Raw genomic sequence first — 27,851 nt, forward strand, 5'->3', positions numbered from 1 at the left:
TTTCTAGCTAGGCATGATGATGACAATGATGCTCACATAAAAGATAAGAATTGAAACATAGTGGGAGCATAATGAAGCATATGACTAGAACATTTAAGTCTAACCCACATCCTATGCATAGGGATTTTGTGAGCAAACAACTTATGGGAAAAATGATCAACTAGCATTGGAAGGTAAAACAAGCATAGCTTCAAAAATTTAAGCACATAGAGAGAAAACTTGACATTATTGCAATTCCTACAAGCATATGTTCCTCCCTCATAATAATTTTCAGTAGCATCACGAATGAATTCAAAAATATAACCATCACCTAAAGCATTCTTTTCATGATCTACAAGCATAGAAAATTTACTACTCTCCCCATAAGCAAAATTCTTCTCATGAATAGTAGTGGGAGCAAACTCAACAAAATAATTATCATGTGAGGCATAATCCAATTGAAAACTAAAATCATGATGACAAGTTTCATGTTTATCATTATTCTTAATAGCATACAAGTCATCACAATAATCATCATAGATAGCAACTTTGTTCTCATAATCAATTGGAACCTCTTCCGAAATAGTGGAATCATCACTAAATAAAGTTGACACTCTTCCAAATCCACTTTCATGTTCATCACAATAAGATTCAACATCCTACAAAATAGTGGGATCACTACTTCCTAAAGTTGACACTCTTCCAAACCCACTTTCATCAATATAATCATCATAAATAGGAGGCATGCTTTCATCATAATAAATTTGCTCATCAAAACTTGGGGGACAAAAAATATCATATTCATCAAACATAGCTTCCCCAAGCTTGTGGCTTTGCATATCATTAGCATCATGGATATTCAGGGAATTCATACTAACAACATTGCAATCATGCTCATCACACAAACCAAAAATTTTAGTGCATTCTTTTTCTAGCACTTGAGCACAATTTTCCTTTCCATCATACTCACGAAAGATATTAAAAAGATGAAGCGTATGAGACAAACTTAACTCCTTTTTTTGTAATTTTCTTTTATAAACTAAACTAGTGATAAAACAAGAAACAAAAAGATTCGATTGCAAGATCTAAAGATATACCTTCAAGCACTCACCTCCCCAGCAACGGCGCCAGAAAAGAGCTTGATGTCTACTACACAACCTTCTTCTTGTAGACGTTGTTGGGCCTGCAAGTGCACATGTTTGTAGGACACTAGAAAATTTCCCTCAAGTGGATGACCTAAGGTTTATCAATCCGTAGGAGGCATAGGATGAAGATAGTCTCTCTCAAACAACCCTGCAACCAAATAACAAAGAGTCTCTTGTGTCCCCAACACATCCAATACAATGGTAAATTGTATAGGTGCACTAGTTCGGCGAAGAGATGGTGATGCAAGTGCAAAATAGATAGTAGATAAAGGTTTTTGTAATCTGAAATTATAAAAACAGCAAGGTAACAAGTGGTAAAAGTGAGCGTAAACGGTATTGCAATGGTAGGAAACAAGGCATAGGGTTCATACTTTCACTAGTGCAAGTTCTCTCAACAATAATAACATAGATAGATCATATAAAAATCCCTCAACATGAAACAAAGAGTCACTCCAAAGACACTAATAGCGGAGAACAAACGAAGAGATTATGGTAGGGTACGAAACCACCTCAAAGTTATTCTTTCGGGTCAATCTATTCAAGAGTTCGTACTAGAATAACACCTTAAGACACAAATAAACCAAAACCCTAATGTCACCTAGATACTCCATTGTCACCTCAAGTATTCGTGGGCATGATTATACGATATGCATCACACAATCTCAGATTCATCTATTCAACCAACACAAAGTACTTCAAAGAGTGCCCCAAAGTTTATACCGGAGAGTCAAGAACGTGTGCCAACCCCTATGCATAGGTTCATGGGTGGAACCCACAAGTTGGTCACCAAAAGATACATCAAGAGGCACATGATATCCCATTGTCACCACAGATAAGCACGGCAAGACATACATCAAGTGTTCTCATAAAAGACTCAATCCAATAAGATAACTTCAAAGGGGAAAACTCAATTCATCACAAGAGAGTAGAGGGGAAGAAACATCATAAGATCCAACTACAATAGCAAAGCTCGGGATACATCAAGATCGTGCCATAGAGGAACACGAGAGAGAGAGAGAGATCAAACACATAGCTACTAGTACATACCCTTAGCCCCGAGGGTGAACTACTCCCTCCTCGTCATGGATAGCGCCGGGATGATGAAGATGGCCACCAGTGAAGGATGCCCCCTCCAGCGGGGTGCCGGGAAGGGCTCCCGAGAGGATTTTGGTGGCTACAGAGGCTTGCGGCGGCGGAACTCCCGATCTATCTTGATTTTTAATGGTTTTAGGGTACGTAGGCTTATATAGGCGAAAGAAGTCGGTCGGGGGGTGCTCGAGGGGTCCACGAGACAGGGGGGCGCACCCTGTAGGGGGGCGCCCCTATCTCCTGGGCTCCTCGAGGATCTTCTGACTTGATCTCCAAGCCTCCAGGATGATAATCTTCCAAAAAATCACGATGCCGAAGGTTTCATTCCGTTTGGACTCCGTTTGATATTCTTTTTCTTCGAAATACTGAAACAGACAATAAAACAACAATATGGGTTGGGCCTCCGGTTAATAGGTTAGTCCCAAAAATAATATAAAAGTGTATAATAAAGCCCATAATCGTCCAAAACACATAGTAATATAGCATGAATGCTTCATAAATTATAGATAGGTTGGAGACGTATCATACATCATATCACATAAACTCATAATACCAATCGTTATCGAATGTTAAGCATGCGGACCCTACGGGTTCAAGAACTATGTAGACATGGCCGAGACACGTCTCTGGTCAATAACCAATAGCAGAACCTGGATGCTCATATTGGTTCCTACGTATTCTATGAAGATCTTTATCGGTCAAACAGCATAACAACATACGTTGTTCCCTTTGTCATTGGTAAGTTAGTTGCCCGAGATTCGATCGTCGGTATCATCATACCTAGTTCAATCTCATTACCGGCAAGTCTCTTTACTCATTCCGTAATACTTCATCCCGCAACTAATTCATTAGTCATAATGCTTGCAAGGCTTATAGTGATGAGTATTACCGAGAGGGCCCAGAGATACTTCTCCAAAACACGGAGTGACAAATACTAATCTCGATCTATGCCAACCCAACAAACACCTTCGAAGACACCTGTAGAGCACCTTTATAATCACCTATTTACGTTGTGACATTTGGTAGGACACAAAGTGTTCCTCCGGTATTCTAGAGTTGCATAATCTCATAGTCTGAGGAACTTGTATAAGTCATGAAGAAAGCAGTAGCAATGAAACTGACACGATCATAATGCTAAGCTAACGGATGGGTCATGTCCATCACATCATTCTCCTAATGATGTGATCCTGTTAATCAAATGACAATACATGTCAATGGTTAGGAAACATAACCATCTTTGATTAACGAGCTAGTCAACTAGAGGCATACTAGGGACTATATGTTTTGTCTATGTATTCACACATGTACTAAGTTTCCGGTTAATACAATTCTAGCATGAATAATAAACATTTATCATGAATTAAGGAAATAAATAATAACTTTATTATTGCCTCTAGGGCATATTTCCTTCAGTCTCCCACTCGAACTAGAGTCAATAATCTAGATTACATAGTAATGATTCTAACACCCGTGGAGCTTTGGTGCTGATCATGTTTTGCTCCTGGAAGAGGCTTAGTCAACGGGTCTGCAACATTCAGATATCTGTGTATCTTGCAAATCTCTATGTCCCCTTCCGACACTTGGTGACGGATGGAATTGAAGCGTCTTTTGATGTGCTTGGTTCACTTGTGAAATCTGGATCCTTTGCCAAGGCAATTGCACCAGTATTGTCACAAAAGATTTTCATTAGACCCGATGCACTAGGTATGACACCTAGATTGGATATGAACTCTTTCATCCAAACTCCTTCGTTTGCTACTTCCGAAGCAGCAATGTACTCCACTTCACACGTAGATCCCGCCACGACGCTCTGCTTGGAACTGCACCAACTGACAGCTCCTCCATTTAATAAAAATATGTATCCGGTTTGCGACTTAGAGTCATCCGGATCATTGTCAAAGCTTGCATTGACGTAACCGTTTACGACAAGCTCTTTTTAACCTCCATAAATGAGAAACATATACTTAGTCCTTTTTAGGTATTTCAGGATGTTCTTGACCGCTGTCTAGTGCTCCACTCCGGGATTACTTTGGTACCGCCCTGCTATGCTTATAGCAAGACATACATCAGGTCTGGTACACAGCATTGCATACATGATAGAACCTATGGCTGAAGCATAGGGAATGACTTCCATTTTCTCTCTATCTTCTGCAGTGGTCGGGCATTGAGTCTGACTCAACTTCACACCTTGTAATACAGGCAAGAACCCTTTCTTTGACTGATCCATTTTGAACTTCTACAAAACTTTATCAAGGTATGTGCTCTATGAAAGTCCAATTAAGTGTCTTGATCTATCTCTATAGATCTTGATGCCCAATATGTAAGCAACTTCTCCGAGGTCTTTCATAGAAAAACTCTTATTCAGGTATCCCTTTATGCTATCCAGAAATTCTATATCATTTCCAATCAACAATATGTCATCTACATATAAGATTAGAAATTCTACAGAGCTCCCACTCACTTTCTTGTAAATACAGGCTTCTCCAAAAGTCTATATAAAACCATATGCTTTGATCACACTATCAAAACATTTATGCCAACTCCGAGAGGATTGCACCAGTCCATAAATGGATCGTTGTAGCTTGCACACTTTGTTAGCACCCTTTGGATCCACAAAACCTTCTGTTTGCATCATATACACCTCTTCTTCCAAAAATCCATCCAGGAATGCAGTTTTGACATCCATTTTCCAAATTTCATAATCATAAAATGCAGCAATTGCTAACATGATTCGGACAAACTTAAGCATCGCTGCGGGTGAGAAAGTCTCATCGTAGTCAACTCCTTGAACTTGGCGAAAACCTTTCACGACAAGTTGAGCTTTGTAAACAGTAACATTACCGTCTGTGTCGGTCTTCTTCTTAAAGATCCATTTATTTTCTATGGTTGGCCGATCATCGGGCAAGTCCAGCAAAGTCCACACTTTGTTCTCATACATGGATCCCATCTTACATTTCATGGCTTCTAGCCATTTCACGGAATCTGGGCTCATCATCACTTCCTCATAGTTCGTAGGTTCATCATGGTCTAGTAATATGACTTCCAGAACAGGATTACCATACCACTCTGGTGCGGATCTTACTCTAGAAGAACTACGAAGTTTGCTAGTAACTTGATCTGAAGCTTCATGATCATCATCATTAGCTTCTTCACTAATTGGTGTAGGAATCACGGGAACTGATTTCTGTGATGAACTACTTTCCAATAAGAGAGAAGGTACAACTACCTCATCAAGTTCTACTTTCCTCCCACTCACTTCTTTCGAGAGAAACTCCTTCTCTAGAAAGGATCCATTTTTAGCAACAAAGATTTTGCCTTCGGATTTGTGATAGAAGGTGTACCCAACAGTTTCCTTTGGGTATCCTATGAAGATGCACTTCTCCGATTTGGGTTCGAGCTTATCAGGTTGAAACTTTTTCACATAAGCATCACAGCCCCAAACTTTAAGAAAAGACAACTTTGGTTTGTTGCCAAACCATAGTTCATAAGGCGTCGTCTCAATGGATTTTGATGGTGCCCTATTTAAAGTGAATACAACCGTCTCTAAAGCATAACCCCAAAATGATAGCGGTAAATCAATAAGAGACATCATAGATCACACCATATCTAATAAAGTACGGTTACGATGTTCGGACACACCATTTCGCTGTGGTGTTCCATGTGGCGTTAATTGTGAAACTATCCCATGTTGTTTCAAATGAAGACCAAACTCGTAACTGAAATATTGTCCTCCACGATCAAATCGTACAAACTTTATTTTCTTGTTATGGTGATTTTCCACTTCGCTCTGAAATTCTTTGAACTTTTTAAATGTTTCAGACTTATGCTTCATTAAGTAGATATAACCATATCTACTCAAATCATCTGTGAAGGTAAGAAAATAACGATACCCACCACGAGCCTCAATACTCATTGGACCGCATACATCGGTATGTATTATTTTCAACAAGTCATTAGCTCGTTCCATTGTTTTGGAGAACGGAGTTTTAGTCATCTTGCCCATAAGGCACGGTTCGCAAGCACCAAGTGATTCATAATCAAGTGATTCCAAAAGTCCATCAGCATGGAGTTTCTTCATGCGCTTTACACTGATATGACCCAAACCGTAGTGCCACAAATAAGTTGCACTATCATTATTAAACTTCAATCTTTTGGTTTCAACACTATGAATATGTGTATCACTACTATCGAGATTCAACAAAAATAGACCACTCAGCAGGGGTGCATGACCATAAAAGATATTACTCATATAAATAGAACAACCATTATTCTCTGATTTAAATGAATAATCGCCTCGCATTAAACAAGATCCAGATATAATGTTCGTGCTCAACGCTGGCACCAAATAACAATTATTTAGGTCTAAAACTAATCCCGATGGTAGATGTAGACGTAGCGCGCCGACCGCGATCACATCGACTTTGGAACCATTTTCCCACGCGCATCGTCACCTCGTCCTTAGCCAATCTTCGCTTAATTCGTAGCCCATGTCTCGAGTTGCAAATATGAGCAATAGAACCAGTATCAAATACCCTGGCACTACTGCGAGCATTAGTTAAGTACACATCAATAACATGTATATCAAATATACCTTTCACTTTGCCATCCTTCTTATCCGCCAAATACTTGGGGCATTTCCGCTTCCAGTGACCAGTCCCTTTGCAGTAGAAGCACTCAGTTGCAGGCTTAGGTCCAGACTTCAGTCTCTTCTCTTGAGAAGCAACCTTTTTGCCGTTCTTCTTGAAGTTCCCTTTCTTCCCTTTGCCCTTTTTCTTGAAACTAGTGGTCTTATTGACCATCAACACTTGATGCTCCTTTTTGATTTCTACCTCCGCGGCCTTTAGCATCGTGAAGAGCTCGAGAATAGTCTTGTTCATCCCTTGCATATTATAGTTCATCACTAAGACTTTATAGCTTGGTGGCAGTGATTGAAGAACTCTCTCAATGACACAATCAACTGGAAGATCAACTCCCAGTTGAGTCAAGTGATTATGGTACCCAGACATTCTGAGTATGTGTTCACTGACAGAACTATTCTCCTCCATTTTGCAGCTATAGAACTTGTTGGAGACTTCATATCTCTCAACTCGGGCATTTGCTTGAAATATTAACTTCAACTCTTAGAACATCTCATATGCTCCATGATGTTCAAAATGTCTTTGAGGTCCTGATTCTAAGCCGTAAAGCATGGCACACTGAACTATCGAGTAGTCATCAGCTTTGCTCTGCCAGATGTTCTTAACATCATCAGTAACATCTGTAGCAGGCCTGCACCCAACGGTGCTTCCACGACATAATTCTTCTATGCAGCAATGAGGATAATCCTCAAGTTACGGACCCATTCCATGTAGTTGCTGCCATCATCTTTCAACTTAGCTTTCTCTAGGAACGCATTAAAATTCAAAGGAACGGTAGCACGGGCCATTAATCTACAACAACATAGACATGCAAAATACTATCAGGTACTAAGTTCATGATAAACTAAGTTCAATTAATCATATTACTTAAGAACTCCCACTTAGATAGACATCCCTCAAATCATCTAAGTGATCACGTGATCCAAATCAACTAAACCATGTCCGATCATCACGTGAGATGGAGTAGTTTTCAATGGTGAACATCACTATGTTGATCATATCTACTATATGATTCACGCTCGACCTTTCGGTCTTAGTGTTCTGAGGCCATATCTGCATATGCTAGGCTCGTCAAGTTTAACCCGGGTATTCTACGTGTGCAAAACTGGCTTGCACCCGTTGTATGTGAACGTAGAGCTTATCACACCCGATCATCACGCAGTCTCTCGACACGACAAACTGTAGCAACGATGCATACTCATGGAGAACACTTGTACCTTGAAATTTAGTAAGGGATCATCTTATAATGCTACCGAAGTTCTAAGCAAAATAAGATGCTTAAAGGATAAACATCACATGCAATCAAAATATGTGACATGATATGGCCATCATCATCTTGTGTTCATGATCTCCATCACCGGAGCATCGTCATGATCTCCAACGTCACCGGCGCGACACCTTGATCTCCATCGTAGCATCATTGTCATCTCGCCAACAATTGTTACTACGACTATCGCTACTGCTTAGTGATAAAGTAAAACAATTACATGGCGATTGCATTGCATACAATAAAGTGACAACCATATGGCTCCTGCTAGTTGCCGATAACTTTGTTACAAAACATGATCATCCCATACAACAATTTATATCACATCATGCTTTGACCATATCACATCACATCAAGCCCTGCAAAACAAGTTAGATGTCGCCTCCTTTGTTGTTGCAAGTTTTACGTGGCTGCTACAGGCTTCTAGCAAGAACCGTTCTTACCTACGCATCAAAACCACAACAAATTTTCGTCAAGTGTGTTGTTTTAACCTTTAACAAGGATCGGGCGTAGCCACACTCGATTCAATTAAAGTTGGAGAATCGGACACTCACCAGCCACCTATGTGTAAAGCACGTCGGTAGAACCAGTCTCACGTAAGCGTACGCGTAATGTCAGTCTGAGCTGCTTCATCCAACAATACCGCCGAATCAAAGTATGACATGCTGGTAAGCAGTATGACTATTATCGCCGACAACTCTTTATGTTCTACTCGTGCATATAACATCTACGCATAGACCTAGCTCGAATGCCACTCTTGGGGAACCCAGTAATTCCAAAAAAAATCCTACGATCACGCAAGATCTATCACTAGGTGATGCATAGCAACGAGAGGGGAGAGTGTTGCCTACGTACCCTCGTAGACCGAAAGTAGAAGCGTTATGACAACGTGGTTGATGCAGTCGTACGTCTTCACGAGCGGACCGATCCTAGCACCGAAGGTATGACACCTCCGCGATCTACACATGTTCATCTCGGTGATCTCCCACGAACTCTAGATCCAGCTAAGGTCGAGGTAGAGTTTCGTCAGCACGACGGCGTGGTGACGGTGATGATGAAGTTACCGGCGCAGGGCTTCACCTAAGCACTACAATGATATGACCGAGGTGTGTAACTATGGAGGGGGGCACCGCACACTGCTAAAACAATTGTCAACTTGTGTGTTCTAGGGTGCCCCCTTGCCCCTGTATATAAGGAGCAAGGGGAAGGCCGGCCGGCCCTCCATGGGCGCGCCCCCAATAGGGGAATCCTGCTAGGCCTCCAAGTCCTAGTAGGTTTACACCTAAAGGGAGAGAGGGGGAAGGAAGGAGAGGGAGAGGGGGGAGGCAAGGGGGGCGCCCCCCCTCCTTGTCCTATTCGGACTCAAGGGAGCGGGCACACGGCCTGCCCTGGCCGGCCCCTCTCTCTCTCCACTAGGGCCCATCGAGGCCCATTAGTTCCCCGGGGGGTTCATGTAACCCTCTGGCACTCCGGTTTTATCCAAAACTTATCCGGAACACTTCCGGTGTCCGAATGTAGTCGTCCAATATATCAATCTTCCGGACTCCTCGTCAAGTCCGTGATCACATCTAGGAATCCAAACAATCTTCGGTACATCATATCACATAAACTCATAATACCAATCGTCATCGAATGTTAAGCGTGCAGACCCTATGGATTCGAGAACTATGTAGACATGACCGAGACATGTCTCTGGTCAATAACCAATAGCGGAACCTGGATGATCATATTGGTTCCTACATATTCTACAAAGATCTTTATCGGTCAAACAACATAACAACATATGTTGTTCCCTTTGTCATTGGTAAGTTAGTTGCCCGAGATTCGATCGTCGGTATCATCTTACCTTGTTCAATCTCGTTACCGGCAAGTCTCTTTACTCGTTCCATAATACTTCATCCCGCAACTAATTCATTAGTCACAATGCTTGCAAGGCTTATAGTGATGAGTATTACCGAGAGGGCCCAGAGATACTTCTCTGAAACACCGAGTGACAAATCCTAATCTCGATCTATGCCAACCCAACAAACACCTTCGGAGACACCTGTAGAGCACCTTTATAATCACCCATTTATGTTGTGACCTTTGGTAGCACACAAAGTGTTCCTCCGGTATTCGGGAGTTGCATAATCTCATAGTCTGAGGAACTTGTATAAGTCATGAAGAAAGCAGTAGCAATGAAACCAACACGATCATAATGCTAAGCTAAAGGCTAGGTAATGTCCATCACATCATTCTCCTAATGATGTGATCCTGTTAATCAAATGACAACACATGTCAATGGTTAGGAAACATAACCATCTTTGATTAAGGAGCTAGTCAAGTAGAGGCATGCCAGGGACTATATGTTTTGTCTATGTATTCACACATGTACTAAGTTTCTGGTTAATACAATTCTAGCATAAATAGTAAACATTTATCATGAAATAAGGAAATAAATAATAACTTTATTATTGCCTCTAGGGCATATTTCCTTCCAAGTGTTCTCCCTGAGTATGGACCATTGCGACAGTTCTTCGGGTTGAGACACCACGTGATGATCAGGTGTGATAGGCTCTACGTTCACATACAACGGGTGCAAGACAGTTTTGCACACGCGGAATACTCGGGTTAAACTTGACGAGCCTAGCATGTACAGACATGGCCTCGGAACACTGGAGACTAAAAGGTCGAAAGTGAATCATATAGTAGATATGATCAACATAGAGATGTTCACCTTTGATGACTACTCCATCTCACATGATGATCGGACATAGTTTAATTGATTTGGATCACGTATCGTTTAGATGAATTGAGGGATGTCTATCTAAGTGGGAGTTCTTAAGTAATTTGATTAATTGAACTTAATTTATCATGAACTTAGTCCTGATAGTATTTGCATATTTATGTTGTAGATCAATAGATCGCATTGTAGCTCCCCTATGTTTTTGATATGTTCCTAGAGAAAACTAAGTTGAAAGATGGTATTAGCAATCATGCGGACTGGGTCCGTGATCTGAGGGTTATCCTCATTATTGCACAGAAGAATTATGTCCTTGATGCACTGCTAGGTGACAGGCCTATTGCAGGAGCGGATACATACGTTATGAATGTTTGGCAAGCTCAGTATGATGACTACTTGATAGTTTAGTGCGCCATACTTTACGGCTTAGAATCGAGGCTGCAAAGACGTTTTGAACGCCACGGAGCATATGAGATGTTCTAAGCTGAAATTTGTATTTCAGACTCATGCCCGTGTCGAGAGGTACGAGACCTCTGACAAGTACTGTGCCTACAAGATGGAGGAGAATAGCTCAGCCAGTGAGCATGTGCTCAGAATGTCTGGGTGCTACAATCGCTTGAATCAAGTGGGAGTTAATCTTCCAGATAAGATAGTGATTGATAGAGTTCTCTAGTCACTATCACCAAGCTACTAGAACTTCGTGATGAACTATAATATGCAAGGGATGACGAAAATGATTCCCGAGCTCTTCGCAATACTGAAATCAGTGAAGGTAGAAATCAAGAAAGAGCATCAAGTGTTGATGGTTAACAAGACCACTAGTTTCAAGAAAAAGGGCAAGGGAAAGAAAGGGAACTTCAAGAAGAATGGCAAGCAATTTGCCACTCCCATGAAGAAGCCCAAAGCTAGACCTAAGCCTGAAACTGAGTGCTTCTACTTCAAAGGAAATGGTCATTGGAAGGGGAACTACCCCAAATAATTGGCGGATAAGAAGGATGGCAAAGTGAACAAAGGTATGTTTGATATACATGTTATTGATGCGTACTTTACTAGTGTTTATAGTAACCCCAGGGTATTTGATACCAATTCAGTTGCTAAGATTAGTAACTCAAAACAGGAGTTGCAAAATGAACAGAGACTAGTTAAGGGCAAGGTAACGATGTGTGTTGGAAGTGATTCCAAAGTTGATAAGATCACCATCACATACTCCCTCTACCTTCGAGATTTGTGTTGAACCTAAACAAATGTTAGTTCGTGTTTGCGTTGAGCATGAATATGATTGGATCATGTTTATTGCAATACGGTTATTCATTTAAGTAAGAGAATAATTGTTGTTCTATTTACATGAATAAAATCTTCTATGGTCATACACCCAATGTGAAGGGTTTATTGAATCTCGATCGTAGTAATACACATATTCATAATATTGATGCGAAAAGATGAAAAGTTGATAATGATAGTGCAACATACTTGTGGCAGTGCTGTTTAGGTCCTATTGGTGTAAAGCACATGAAGAAACTCCATGTAGATGAACTTTTTGAATTACTTGATTATGAATCATTTGATACTTGTGAACCATGCCTCATGGGCAAGATGACTAAAACTCCGTTCTTCGGAACAATGGAGCGAGCCAATGGCTTATTGGAAATAATACATACCAATGTATACGGACTGATGAGTGTTGAGGCACGCGGAGGGTATCGTTATATTCTGACCTTCAAAGATGATTTGAGCGGATATGGGTATATCTACTTAATGAAACACAAGTCTGAAACATTTGAAAAGTTCAAAGAATTTCAGAGTAAAGTGGAGAATCATCGTAACAAGAAAATAAAGTTTCTACGATCTGATCGCGGAGGCGAATATTTGAGTTACGAGTTTGGCCTTCATGCGAAACAATGTGGAATAGTTTCACAACTCACGCCACCTGGAATACCACAACGTAATGGTGTGTCTGAACGTCGTAATCATACTTTCTTAGATATGGTACGTTCTATGATGTATCTTACCGATTTACAACTATTGTTTTTGAGTTATGCATTAGAGACAGTTGCATTCACGATAAATAGGGCATCATCTAAATCCGTTGAGATGGCGTCGTATGAATTGTGGTTTGGCAACAAACCTAAGCTGTAGTTTCTTAAAGTTTGGGGTTACGACACTTATGTCAAAAGGCTTCAGCCTAATAAGCTCGAACCCAAATTGAAGAAGTGCATCTTCATAGGATACCCTAAGGAAACAATTGGGTACACCTTCTACCATAGATTCAAAGGCAAGATCTTTGTTGCCGAGAATGGAACCTTTCTAAAGAAGGAGTTTCTCTCAAAAGAAGTGAGTGGGAGGAAAGTAGAACTTGATGAGGTAATTGTTCCTTCTCTCGAATTGGAAAGTAGCACATCAGTGAAATCTGTTCCCGTGATGCCTACACCAACTAGAGAGGAAGCTAATGATGATGATCATGAAACTTCGGATCAAGTTACTACTGGACCTCGTAGGTCGAACAGAGCACGTTCCACTCTAGAATGGTATGGTAATCTTGTTCTGGAACTCATGTTATTAGACCATGGCAAACCCATGAACTATGAAGAAGCTATGATGAGCCCAGATTCCGACAGATGGCTTGAGGCCATGAAATCCGAGATAGGATCAATGTATGAGAACAAAGTGTGGACTTTGGTGGACTTGCCCATTGATCGGCAAGCCATTGAGAATAAATGGATCTTCAAAAGGAAGACGGACACTGATGGTAGTGTTCTATCCACAAAGCTCGACTTGATGCAAAATATTTGCGACAAGTTCAAGGTGTTGACTACGATGAGATTTTCTCACTCATAGTGATGCTTAAGTCTGTCTGAATCATGTTAGCAATTGTCTCATTTTATGAAATCTGGCAAATGGATGTCAAAACTGCATTCCTTAATGGATTTCTTAAAGAAGAGTTGTATATGATGCAACCAAAAGGTTTTGTCGATCCTAAAGGTGATAACACAGTGTGCAAACTCCATCGATCCATCTATGGACTGGTGCAAGCATCTCGAAGTTGGAATATACGCTTTGATAAGGTGATCAAAGCATATGGTTTTATACGGACTTATGGTGAAGTCTGTATTTACAAGAAAGTGAGTGGGAGCTCTATAGCATTTCTGATATTATATGTGGATGACATATTGTTGATTGGAAATGATGTAGAATTTGTGGGTAGCATAAAAGGATATTTGAATAAGAATTTTTCAATGAAAGACCTCGGTGAAGCTGCTTACATATTGGGCATCAAGATCTATAGAGATAGATCAAGACGCTTGATAAGACTTTCAATGAGTACATACCTTGACAAGATTTTGAAGGAGATCAAAATGGATCAGTCAAAGAAGGAGTTCTTGCCTGTATTGTAAGGTGTGAAGTTGAGTAAAGATTCAAAACCCGACCACGGCAGAAGATAATGACAAAATGAAAGTCATTCCCTATGCCTCAACCATAGGTTCTATAAAGTATGTCATGCTGTGTACCAAACATGTTGTCTACCTTGCCATGAGTTTGGCAAGGGGGTACAATAGTATCCAGGAATAGATCACTGGCCAGCGGTCAAAATTATCCTTAGTTACCTTAAAGAGGACTAAGGAAATGTTTCTCGATTATGGAGGTGATAAAGAGTTTGTGTTACGTCGATGCAAGATTTCACACTGATCTAGTTGACTCTAAGTCTCAATCTAGATACATATTGAACGTGGGAGCAATTATCTAGAGTAGCTCCATGCAAAGCATTGTAGACATAGATATTTGCAAAATACATATTAATCTGAATGTGGCAGACCCGTTGACTAAACTTCTCTCACAAGCAAAACATGATCACACCTTAGTACTCTTTGGGTGTTAATCACATAGCGATGTGAACTAGATTATTGACACTAGTAAACCATTTGGGTGTTGGTCACATGGTGATGTGAACTATGGCTGTTAATCACATAAAGCTGCGAACTATTGGTGTTAAATCACATGGCGATGTGAACTAGATTATTGACTCTAGTGCAAGTGGGAGACTGAAGGAAATATGCCCTAGAGGCAACAATAAAATTGTTATTTTATATTTGCTTATATCATGATACTAGTTAATTGCATGTGATTTGCACGTCGAATCATGCACGAAAGCAAAAATGGGTAAGCCAAGGCGAAGGGCGGTATGAACAAATTACTCACTAATTGTGTAGGTAAAACCAGGAAAATAAATACTTCAAGTATTTATTTCTTCCTTTTCATGTCGTCTTCATCCTTTTACCGAAAGCATTCCTTTCTTAATCTTGCCCGCACGCTTTATTTCGTGTTTTATCCTTTTAGAAGACCTCCAACATGTCAAGCTGACCCCTCATGTCAGGCCCATATGGTGGTTGACACATAATGCTATGGGGATGACACATCGTAAACTACTTAAAAATATAAATTCTCTTAAATAGTGAAAAAATCACATCATGTTAATTTTGACTAAAAATGTTGCAAATAATGACCAAGCATTTTGGGATGTTCTTAAATTTATTCTCGGTCATTAATCAAACTGTTGGATTACCAACATATGTTGGCGTTGTCCAATCCTAGCGCCGTCACTGCGTATATTTTTGGACAGTCGATTTTGTCAGTGTAGAAAATGATCTTTTAAAAGAACATTCATGTAACATACATACTTTTGATTTGTATACATGTACATTTTTTTGCTGGCAAGTGACACAGTAAGTTTGTGCATACATTGGGTTATACACTGCGTAAAGTACAGATCAACAGGTAGCATTGGAGCACTTTTTTTGTAGGAAACCAAAATGACTTTCAGTAAGTGTTTATGTTGGACAAAAGATTGTTTTCTTTACTACGTCTGGAAATATGTAGCATCGGACTTGTTTTGTACTCTCCCGTCAAAGAATTTTCTGGACATTACTGGAAGGCTGGAAGCAAGTGAGAATACCCACGTGGGTGCGTCTGATGACCAATGGGTCCCATTCTCCCATGTCACATCCTCAACCTTGGGTTACTCCATCAGAATCGATTAAATAAAAAATACTGCAAGTACATGTGGGCGGTAGGCTCTGCCATTTGTGCATGCGGGAGTCTAGGAAGTGCTAGGCCGGACTGGCCACCGCGAATCCCATGGATATCAGCCGTAGGATAGCTGTATCCAATGGTTTATATGGCTTCACGATGTCTTGGAACTATAACAGAGAAATTTGAGCCGTCCGATCGACAATATTCGACGGATAACATTGGGAGTTATTCGTATACTCTAGAGTAGTATAGAAATGTTTATTATTCATGCTAGAATGTATTAACCAGAAACTTGATACATGTGTGAATACATAGACAAAACACCGTGTCCCTAGTAAGCCTCTACAAGACTAGCTCGTTAATCAAAGATGGTTAAGTTTTCTAACCATAGACATGTGTTGTCATTTGATGAACGGGATCACATCATTAGGAGAATAATGTGATGGACAAGACCCATCCGTTAGCATAACATATTGATCATTGAGTTTTATTGCTATTGCTTTCTTCATGTCAAATACATATTCCTTCGACTATGAGATTATGCAACTCCCGGATATCGAAGGAATGATTTCTGTGCTATAAAACGTCACAACATAACTAGGTGATTATAAAGATGCTCTACAGGTATCTCCGAAGGTGTTTGTTGGGTTGGCATAGATCGAGATTAGAATTTGTCACTCAAAGCATCGGAGAGGTATCTCTGGGCCCTCTCGGTAATGTACATCATAAGAAGCCTTGCAAGCAAAGTGACTAATGAGTTAGTAGCGGGATGATGTATTACGGAACGAGTAAAGAGACTTGCCGGTAACGAGATTGAATTGGTATATGGATACCAATGGTCGAATCTCGGGCAAGTAACATGCCGATGACAAGGGGAATATCGTATGTTGTCATAACGTTATGACCGATAAAGATCTTCGTAGAATATGTAGGAACCAATATGAGCATCCAGATTCCGCTATTGGTTATTGACCGGAGAGGTGTCTCGGTCATTTCTACATATTTCTTGAACCCGTAGGGTCCGCACTCTTAACGTTCGATGACGATTTTGTATTATATGAGTTATGTGATTTGGTGACCGAATGTTATTCAGAGTCCCGGATGAGATCACCGACATGACGAGGTGTCTCGAAGTTGTCGAGAGGTAAAGATTGATATATAGGACGATAGTATTCGGACACCAGAAGTGTTCCGGAGGGTACCGGGTACATATCGGGTCACCGGAAGGGGTTTCGGGCACCCCCGGCAAAGATATGGGCCTTATTGGGCGAAGAGAGGGACAGACCAGCCCACAAGGGGCTGGTGCGCCCCCATATAGGCCGAAATAGGAGGAGAAGGAAAGGAGGGAAGGGAGAAGAAAGGGGAGGATTCGGCCTCCCCATTTCCTTCCCTCCCCCCTCTCTTTCCTTCCCCCTCCGATACTTATGGAAGAGGGGAGGCCGACTTGGAGGTGGCGCCCAAGTAGGATCCCTCCTACTTGGGGCGCCCCTTGCTGCTCCCCTACCTCTCTCACCTATATATATGTGGGGGCACCGCTAGAACACACAACATTGATTCCTAGCCCCCTCCACGGTTTACGCTTCCTGTCATATCTTTGTAGTGCTTAGGCAAAGCCTTGCGCGGATCACTTCACCATCACTGTCACCACGCCGTTGTGCTGATGAAACTCTCCCTAGACACTTTGCTATATCAAGAGTTCGAGGGACGTCATTGAGTTGAACGTGTGCAGAACTCGGAGGTGCCGCACGTTCGGTGCTTGATCGGTCGAAACGAGAAGAAGTTCGACTACATCAACCATGTTGTCAAATGCTTCCGCTTTCGGTCTACGAGAGTACGTGGGCACACTCTCCCCCTCTCGTTGCTATACATCTCCTAGATAGATCTTGTGTGAGCGTAGGATTTTTTTTTTGAAATTGCTTGCTACGTTTCCCAACAATCATGAGGATCGTCTGGAATATTTTTGAGTGCTCATTCAAGGACTACAAACTTTGGCTCAATCTTTGACTCTGAATAGTCACATGCAAGTCATCTAGTTAATGTTCCTTCTGAGCCACGATCAAACCCAGGTTTTGACGATGATTGGGTTGAACGGTAGTAGAACCTGGTATATTGAAACTCTTGAATTCAAAATATGGGAAGTAGTTTCGGGTTGGGGGACTACCTCCATTTACGGGGCTCAAAATGTGTTGGTGCAATGATAGGCCCCTTATGTTTTGAGCTTGTTGACATAAAACAGTTTTGGACTTATGTGTTTGCTAGTGCACACAAAGTAACAGGTCCCTGAGATCACGAGGAGTTTGATGAAAACGACGAAGATAATCTCCCTGCGCTGCAGTGAAGGTTATCATCAAAGATTATGATGACAAGAGTTACCCCTCGAAATTTGCTCAAGAGAAGCATTTGGTTTAGTGCCTATCTAAGGAAGATGACTGCGTCCGAGGAGATTGAAGACGAAGCGAAGACATATCATTTATTTCGTTGTTCTTCTTCTCTTTATTGAGTCATAGGACCACCCTACTATTAAGAGGGGTGTAGCGTTTGAAACTTTGATTCTCTGATGCTAAACCCAAATTCTATGAAAGTTACGAGAGAAATCTCTTTGTGTTCTAAGCAAATACTTGCCATCAAGAGACTGAGATCTTCTTCCCCGTGAGAGATTTGACTCAGACCAAGGAGTTAGCATTACTTGTTCCTCAAGTAATGTTACCGTTGCTCCAAAATCTGACCGTTGCAAACGTGTCAGTTTGCCATTGGCTGGACCTCATGTCCAAAATGGTCATTTCCCATCCGGGAAGGCTGCGGCCATAAATAGCTACCCCGCACCGGCTTTGTCCGGGGCTGCTCCTTTTGATTCTGAGAAGATTTTGAGCAACCCCCTCTCTGAGCGATCTGAGTTTAAAATCCACCGAGAGAAAAACCCCTAGAGCCGAAGAATTAGATAGTGGTTCGGCATCACTCGAATCTAAGTCCATTACGCTCCGCCTATTACTCTTGAGAGCTGCAAACTCTCTAGACGGTTAGGTGTCAATTTCTTCGGAGACCAAGAGTGATTGTGGTTCTCGAAGAAGAAGTTTGTAAAGGTTCGGAGATCGCCTTCAAGTATCTACCATGAGTGATCGGCATCGGTTGACAAACCAATTGTCGGGGAGAATAGGGTGAAGAGAGTTTATCTTCCGTGTTAAGTCACAGCCCCTCCAACCAGACGTAGTCCTTGTGTAGAAGGACGAACTGGTCGAACAAATTCCCTGTCGCCATCGAGCATCACCGGTTACATCTGTCACCCACGTTTACTTTCGGCGAGTTTTTCTTCATGTGATTTGGTTCGATGCATAACTTAACTTCCCTTCGGTACTTCGTTTTAGCTCGCTGTAGTTTGTTTTTAATTCGTTTCGCTGCTGGGTTCCAAAAGTTTTGAGTTTTCCAAATAAAATTTAAAACTCCCATTCATCCCCCCCCCCTCTTATAGACATACTTTGTTCCTACAAAATGGTTTATTCGCTATATCCCTATCTATCATTTTAAGAATGTTATAATTCTTTCATTTTACCAGATAGAATTTTAACTAGTAGACTCTGGTGTCCTTTTCCATCTAAATTAGCTGCTCTCACTTGACTCTTATAATGAGCAACAAAACTGGTTGGGGAACAGGGTCGGATCAAAATAAGAATGGGAATAACATCACTAGTTGTACCTGAAACAATATTATGACAAGCTACCGCCTCCGCAAAATAAAGGATCAATAACCTTCTGCCCCACACTCGATTTACATCTTGTATGACGGTGTCACGACCCAAGGGTGCCTCACCTTGTCAGTTGCCGGCCCGAGGCCCCCTATGTCAGTTCTGCCCCGCCATCAGTCTAACCCATGAGCCTCATAAGAGAAGACTCTAGAAGCCTTGTCGTCCAACACAAGGAAGCTGGAGGCATGGAAGATTCCCCTCAACCGACTAGGTTGTGTAACCCTAGGGGCCCTGGTATGTTATAGTATAAGTCGAGGCCAAGCTAGTCGATAGATAGATACCACCCTTGGTTTATACACGTACTTTGTACACCCCAATCACAATATACATGAGCAGGAGTCGGGTATTATCTCTTCTCGACAGCCCGAACCTGGGTAACTTCGTTTCCTGTTTTCCCTCCAACCTAATCACTACGCCGGGACACCGGGATCTGCCGGAGTCATCTTCAACATTGCACTTTTTGGGTTAGTCCATAAGGACTAGGAATAACAATATCTGATCTATCAAATCGATTCACCATCGAGAATTGAATAGTACATCATAGGAAAAAAAATCCAAACAAACACCCGAATTGGGATTTCTTACTGGATCATGAATCCGATTACATTTTCATCATTTTCCATTTTTTCTTCTTTCACACAATTTTGCCTCGCAATAAAGCGAGGGTCCTGATCGAGCAAGACTACGTCCTATCTATCTACCTCTCTAAACACAATATCATGAGTACCTATAACGGTGACTAGCCGAACATTCATTGCCAAATCGTGTAGTAAAACTGAGACTGCTCGGCCTCCGAAGCTAATTTACACATAGCCATTGATGTCTCTACCATTGAATGTACCTGTTAATTATACACTGGCTCGCCCCTCCCCTCTTTTTTCAAGAATGAATGAGCCGCACAGACCTTACATTTCTGTCAAATGACCCAGCTTCCCCTGACTCTTCCACCGCCAGGGGTCCCATTCCCCCCTATTCTCTCATGGTATAGGCCCACCACGCTTCACTCCCGTGATGTTTTCACCAGATGGTTTTTGCCACTAGTGCATCTTCCCCTCAGGTTGTATGTATGGGTGAGTTGTCCCATGATGCTTGTGTTAGGTGCTATGAATTACAGAAAATTCGGTGGTTGCTTTTTGGGCGTGAAAAATACCCAACAAGCATAAGCATTAGCTCTCCAAGGAGGTGACCCAGTCGCACCTTCCAGTGTGGCTACTTTGTCACAACTCCACTCCACTCGCAAGCCTAGCGAGGTGCTCTTCCAAAGCCTGGCGGTGCTCGGCGTGGGTCTGCTCGAAGGAGAAGTCATAACCCTCCACCTTCATCTCCTCCTCCAACTCCAACTTTGAAGAGGAGCTACGGTCGACGGTCGCGGCGGCAGTGACCTCACGAGCAATGACCAGTGCGACGACCTCCACCGTGATTTGGTTTCATCGGCAAGGGCGTGCTCGACATATTATGTGGGGCAGCTCCGCACCATGGCTCGAACAACATCGACATTGAATTAGAGATTTGAGGGCGACGACGATCTAGACCGGAGAATAGTCGGGTTAGGGTTCAGGGCGGCGTAGTGGTGGATTTATAGTCGGAGAGATAAGCTGGGATTGGGCGGCACGGCGTATGATCATGAATGTTAGTGGTGCTCCTACTGCTTCAAGTTTCGTGTATGCTACAATTGATTCATCTTCTTTGTAAAAGGCAGATTGCTTCAACTTCTTTGCTACTCCCTCTCTCTCAGTTCACAAGACGTGCGCGTACCCCTAGGTCGTCAATTTGACCAACCTAATACAAGTAATATATTACAAAAAATATACCAATATAAACTTCAGATGTTCTATTTTCAAAAGACATAATTTTTGTGTTATATAGTTTATATTAGAGTGATCAAATTGGCAACCTAGGTATATGCGTAGGACTTGTAAACTGAGACGGAGGGAGTAAAATGCAAACTTCTTTAACTTGTTCTCAACTGGAAATTGCTTAAACTTCTCTGCAAAATGTTGCTGTTATAAATGGTTTGCTTTATTTTCAATAACCTGTCCGTACTTTTGACATGTAGATCAATTTAGTTGCACTCCACAAAAAGAACATGCGCTAAGGCAGCTGTGCTTTTAGAGATATAAATGGCAGCAGGTATGGACTCATGTTTGTTTGTCTGCCGCCACATCCAATGTCGGGGGCAGGGGTATGATTTTCTCAACTACATTCAATAAACGAAAAAATATATGTTATATTACTTGCATGCCTTAACCAATTTTTGTGTATCATACAGGTTACTTGTGATACCCGGCAAGCAGATATATCGGCAAGCAGATATATAGCAGTGACATCGCAAGGCGAGATTTGTAGACTGCTTGAGATGACTAGACGTAGATACATAAGTTGGTTGTGGGACTTGTAAAAGTTTTGTACTATGTGAATGTCATTGTATTATGTGAACTTGTAAAACTGCAAATGAATAATAATGTGTATGCCTTTGTACTTATGTATTTCAGTGTTTTGTATGTGAATTTCATTAGCACGGATGGGTAGCTAATGAAGCTAAATTGGCAGCCTGACCCTGAAATACACATGACCATTAGAGAAGCGGCCAAAAAATGTTCAATAAATTTCATTACAGAAGAGAAAAATATAGTCAAATTCGTCAGCAGGTTGCTCTCAAATTCATCATTAACACTTATATTCTACAATAAATTAACTCAGATTTCAACAGCTCACAGATTTCGTGTACTCTAGCATCAAGCTAACCTCCAAATGTCATCCATATCAAGAGGGGAACTTACAGAACACAGTATTTGACAATTCAAGAGTTATGGGACGGGTGAAATCAACCAGGAGCTTGGTAACCCTGTGAAAGAAGAAATGTCAATATCATCAAGAGGAATAAACAATCATGATTAAGATAATGCTGCCATAACCACTTCTGTCATTTTCTAACTGTAAACTGGATCATATAAACAATCATAAGAATAGTGCTGTATGAATAGTACTCCCTATGTTCATAAATATCAGATGTTCGAACTTTTTTCTGAATTGGATGCATATCGACACCTTTTAGTGTGTCTGTTCACTTATTTCAGTTCGTATGTATCCAAAACATCTTATATTTGTGAACGAAGGGAATAGTACTTTCAGTGGTCAAAATGATGCAAGCATTTGCTAAGATGCAAAGTTCAAGAGGTCAGAGGGAACATTTTGGCAAAAATACAAAATGAAGACAGTTCACTTATAGCATGAAATAATATTAGGCAACCAGAGCATCGTACATTATCATAAGCTATATTGCTCGTCGCTGTCGAGACTATAGTGTTTCAAATCTACTACTCCCTCCAATCCAGTTTCCCTTATAAACTGGATCAGCCAAACTTCAAGAGGGTACTCCCTCTTGATTTTTAGCAGCTTTTGAGCAATATATTCAGGTGGGAGAACTCGCCCCCCGGTGATTCCTCAAAAAACTCCCCCCGATCCATATTACTATTACTTATCGCTCAAATGGATGTATCTAGATATATTTCAGTGCTAGATACATCTGTTTGAGCGACAAGTAATATGGATCGGAGGGAGTACTATTATATTATTAGAACAAGAGGCAAGATTGTATGTACGAGGTAGATTTAATTTTTGGTGAAATTTTTCTAAAAAGATTATCATGAGAAGAAAACTCCGAGGGACAAGGAGTGGTTGAGGGAAAGCTGAAGATTGGTACTATGAATGTCCATGTTCTTACATGGCAAGCCGCAGACTTCAATGTCATTGGTCTTTTGTTGTCAATACTTACCAACAATCTAATAAACTTAATCAAAATATTTCTACCAAATTGTAGTCATTTTTCAGCAAGCTGTATATTTTCGCTACATTTGGAACATAGCTCACCCTGGGATCAAACATCCTTAAGATAAAGCAATCTCAAATATAATAATACATATTAAATCTAGCTGCGTACATATGTGGGTCACCATGCTAGTTAAATAAACAGACATGCTATTAGATTAGCCATTTAGAAGAAAGGATGTTTAATTTCTCACACATTTATATAGCTTCCTCCTTCAATAACTGAATGAGTGCAAAGAATAAATATGATCAAGTATGAGAAAGAGTTATTACTAGAAAAAGAGCATTATAGTCCTGCAGATCAACTCATTGAACTTCTTTCTGTGGTTCTCACAATAATCCATTCTTAGCTATCACTCTCCTCAGATGATTCTGCCTCCTCCAACTTCTCTTCCTCAGAATCAGAAGACTTGTTCTTTTTGACAGTGTCCTCTTTGAACATCACGTTAATGGATCGTCCCATCAATTCCTGTGGTAAGATTAACAGGTCAGACAGATGACCCTGAGTCTACTGGTGGCAGTAAGGTTGTTGGTTTACACCCACTGAGGTATTTAATCCTTAAGATTGATGCGGTAAACCGATATTTATTTGGAGTACACACGTCCATGAGCTTTCAGTGGGACAATGTGTTCCCGAATTAAGTTTACAGATGTTGCCAGCAATATTTTTCGTAACAATGTGCGTGCGTGGTGTGAGCATTTACCTTGTACTAGCATATTTTCATGCACTATAATTTGAACAGCAATAAGCAACATCCTTTTATGTTGGACATACAACATTTCAGAATAATGTACCTTGCCATTGAAGGTAGAAATAGCCGCCTCTGCCTCCTCTTTCGAGGAAAAGGAAACAAATGCATAGCCAGCAGATCGCCTTGGTGTGGTGGTATGAAAGATAACTTCAACTGATTGGACACCTGGAGTTGAGGCAAATAACTCCCGAAGATGACGGGATCTCACTCTCCATGTTAAATTCCCCACAAACACAACATTTTTCTCCACAGGAACTGATGGCACAGCAGGTTGCTTCTTTTTAGGTTTTGCAAAGTCCACCTTAATCGTTCTATCATTCAAAGTCTACAAACAGAATAGGCAGATCAGGGGATAAACAATGACCAGTAGTTCGGTATCTACAAAAATAACAGTAATGATGATTTACGCAGGTTATGTCTCACAGGGAGACATTCTGTCGCTAACAATCTTGCACTTACAGACAAATTGAGATTCTTGAGTGCTGAAAGAGCCTCCTCTTCTGAACCCATGGTTACAAATGCCAACCCTCTGTTTTTTTTGGAACTGTGCATCGAAAGCTAGAAAATCAGAAAGAAAAGCAATCATTAATGAAGTTCCTGGCGTACATTTTTTCATAAATAATTAATCAGGAAATCCCTTCTGAAATGCATTGTATGGCAAACTCCACATTTTCCAATATGAAACATGCATAAGTATGTATACCAATATGCATCAAGTACATCCAATAGTACATGTGAATTGTATCTAAATGCTAGACACAACCACATAATTTAGTCAAGGGAAGAATACAAAAATGAACGCGATACAAGACACGTCTCCCCTATGGAAGGAGTATATGGCATTAACGATACAGCTTGAATCAGCATTGCAGCAACTGGCATATCCAAAATACGTGGCATGGTCGTGCACCAAACCAAAATCATGTAGACCAAATCAGTCCAACTTCAAGTCAATACCTTGGAGTGGTAAAACCAGTTGTTAAGGTGGGCCTCTACTCTGAGATACAGTTTCAAATATATTGGGTTGGAGATGAGAAATGTTAAGTCTCCTACTGTCCTACATATGCGCTAGTGCGCTACTACGTATTTCCTTTTGTACGGCGTAACAACGATAAAAAGTCGCGGTGGGGTGCCAGATCTGGAGTTCGATGGCGTGTCCGGGGTGTTGCCCCGGTCTGATTCGTTCAACGGTAATGGCTTCACTTTTGGTGAGGCACCTTGGAGGTCCGCAAAGCTGCATATCAGCGATGGAGCCGCGTCGAGCTCGGGTGAGGAGGCGATCCATCATTCTTTTCTTCGGTGGCTGTTGTCGTCACGTGATGGGCGTTGGTGTCAAGCTCAGAGATGTTCTGGTAGCTTTTCAATTTTGTCATGTCGGTCTTTACGTGACTTGTACTTTAATCTTTATGATATGAATGAGACACGTATTACCATGTAAAAAAAAACTTTAGAGCACTATATATAAAAAAATAAGTTCATTTTCCAGAAACATGCTGGTGATGGCAATATATCTGAACCATACTGGTATCCCCTGCAACTTAAGTAACCATAGATCATTGCCACTTCATACGGCAATTTCTGGATTCGCATAAATTCACCATCCCGCCCGGTTAAAGGTTACTCGCAATTCGCTCTTTGTTCCTTTCCCTTGAAGCGGATAAGGCAACAGAAACAAACGGTTACCTCCACGTCGACGACGGTGCCTTGCTTCTCGAAAAGAACGCGAATGTCGTCGGGCGTGAAATCCCATGGGATGTTCATCGCGATAAGCCGCGTCTTCGGCCCCACGGGCTGCTCATCCTCCGCATCCGCCTCCGTTTCCGCAGGCGCCGGGGCGACCGAGGCGCTAGCAGCGCAGACAGCGAACGCCAAGCGGTGGCCGGAGGAGCGGGCGGCAGCGGAGACCGCGAAGGAGACGTGGCTGTGGCGAGGTGGAGCGGAGTACTCGGGGTGACGGAGCGGCGGCTGGCACGCGGGGAGAGAGGGGAGGAGGAGGCGAACGAGGGGGAGAGCCATTGTTGGGAGGCAAGCAGAACTGAAGGCAACGGCGAAATATCCAAACGGCGGGCTGGGCTCGCTGGGGTTTATTATCCTCCGCAAAGCGGCAACGTCCAAAATCAGCTTCGGGTATTCTTTGTCGAAAATACCAGCAATTTACCATATGATTTAATTAAAATAAACACTAGATAAAACATGACCACAATAACAAAAACAAGCAAATCATGCAATCTAACAAAGAGAGTACACAAATAGCATGTGAAATCGTGAACTTGAACAAAACATATCTAGAACAAGAAACCTAGTAAGAACTCAAACAGAAAAGACATGAACACATACTAAGCAGCGGCGGTAGCATTGGCATTGGCGTTGACGTTGTTGTCACCCATATCGTCTAAGAGATCGTCGACGTCAGGGAAGAAGTCGTCATTGAGGAAGTGATCGCCGGAATTTGTGGCATCCGTCCTGCTCCTGCTCCCCTGGCTGGCGGGGGCTGGCAGACGAAGGTGCGCCGTCGTCCTAGGGCCCCGGAGGGCCGGCCCCCTCCCCTGCGCTGGCGTCGCCGCTCTGGGAGGGCTCGTGTTCTCCCTGCTTCCCGGCCACCGCCGTCCTCCAGGTTGCCGCCGGAGCTGTACGGCTGCTGCTACAATTGCGACAGTGATGGGCATATCTCGGTGGACTGCAGCAATCCGCCCTTCTGCGTGCGCTGCCGTGGGCGGGGGCATATCTCGCGTGGGTGCACTCGTCCTCGCAGCCCTTCCCCGGTGGAGCAGCCGCCGCGCCCTCCGCCTGCGCTGTGGCAGCAGTCGCCGTCCGGCGCCGAGCCTCAAAGCTGCTCGCTTTCTCCCCCCTGCCGCCGCCGCCGCCCGGTCCGCCGCCTCCTGGTGCTGTCAGGCTGTGGAGTGACATTGTGCGTGCGCCGCCCGCGCCTAGTGCGCCGCGCGCGCCGTCCGCGTCTCAGCCGCCACCCGGGGATTTTGCGTCGAGTCCGGAGTTCTTGGTGCCGTTTAGCATGGTGGATGTCGTGCCATCGCGGCCGTGCATGGATGGTGTCGACATGGTGGATGCCTGCTTCCTGGAAGCGGGCGAAGATACTCGCCTGATGGAGGCGGAACTTGCCAGGGCTGTCCTGGTCACGATCACTGGTACAAGGCCGCAGGTGGACTTGGCCTCGGCTGCAGTGGCGCTGCATGAGGCGTTCGGCATCGGCCCTGAAGACATGTCCATTCGGGCCTTCTTCCCCGAAGATTTTCTCGTGCTCTGCCGTGAGGGTGCAGTCCGGGATCGGATGGTGCGGGAAGGCCGTGCTCTCTCCCCTTGGTTTGAGCTCTCGCTCCGGCCATGGATCAGGCAGGCGCAGGCCACGGCGGCCCCTCTCCCCTACCTTGTTCCAGTCTCGCTGCGGGGTGTGTCGGCTCATGCCTGGTGTCAGCGCACGGCGAGTGTGGTCTTGCGTGGGCTTGGCTATGTCGTTGGAGTGGACGACAGTACGGCTCGCCAGCTGGACATGGCGGACTTTCGCGTCTGGCTGCGCACGGACAGGCCGCGGCTAATCCCACGCCGCCGCCTCCTGTTTATTGACGAGCCGAGGCGCACTCTCTGGTGGAGGAGGCTGGTCGAGGAACGCCAACGGGTGGAAGATCGTGTGCTCTCTGGTATCCCATTGAGA

At 42.6% G+C, this 27,851-nt stretch overlaps 1 protein-coding gene across 1 annotated transcript; it reads right to left on the reverse strand.

The window, feature by feature from the left end:
• Positions 1-22,199: 22,199 nt before the first annotated feature.
• On the reverse strand, positions 22,200-26,254 carry LOC123137455 (RNA-binding protein CP33, chloroplastic). Its single transcript, XM_044557216.1, has 5 exons — positions 25,868-26,254; positions 24,644-24,742; positions 24,228-24,509; positions 23,706-23,901; positions 22,200-22,449 (listed from the first exon to the last, which is right to left on the reverse strand). The coding sequence occupies exons 1-4, from the start codon at positions 26,198-26,200 to the stop codon at positions 23,779-23,781; spliced, it is 837 nt and encodes a 278-aa protein (XP_044413151.1). The 5' UTR covers positions 26,201-26,254; the 3' UTR covers positions 22,200-22,449; positions 23,706-23,778.
• Between the last annotated feature and the right edge of the window lie 1,597 nt (positions 26,255-27,851).

The sequence above is a fragment of the Triticum aestivum genome, chromosome 6B (assembly GCF_018294505.1).
Source record: "Triticum aestivum cultivar Chinese Spring chromosome 6B, IWGSC CS RefSeq v2.1, whole genome shotgun sequence".
Lineage (NCBI taxonomy): Eukaryota > Viridiplantae > Streptophyta > Magnoliopsida > Poales > Poaceae > Triticum > Triticum aestivum.

Excerpts from the sequence above, each read along its gene's own strand:
- LOC123137455 (XM_044557216.1), bottom strand. The coding sequence starts at position 26,200 with ATGGCTCTCCCCCTCGTTCGCCTCCTCCTCCCCTCTCTCCCCGCGTGC. Across the intron at positions 24,510-24,643 it reads TCAAGAATCTCAATTTGTCT|ACTTTGAATGATAGAACGAT; the intron begins GTAAGTGCAAGA and ends TTCTGTTTGTAG. Across the intron at positions 23,902-24,227 it reads TTTCTACCTTCAATGGCAAG|GAATTGATGGGACGATCCAT; the intron begins GTACATTATTCT and ends ATCTTACCACAG.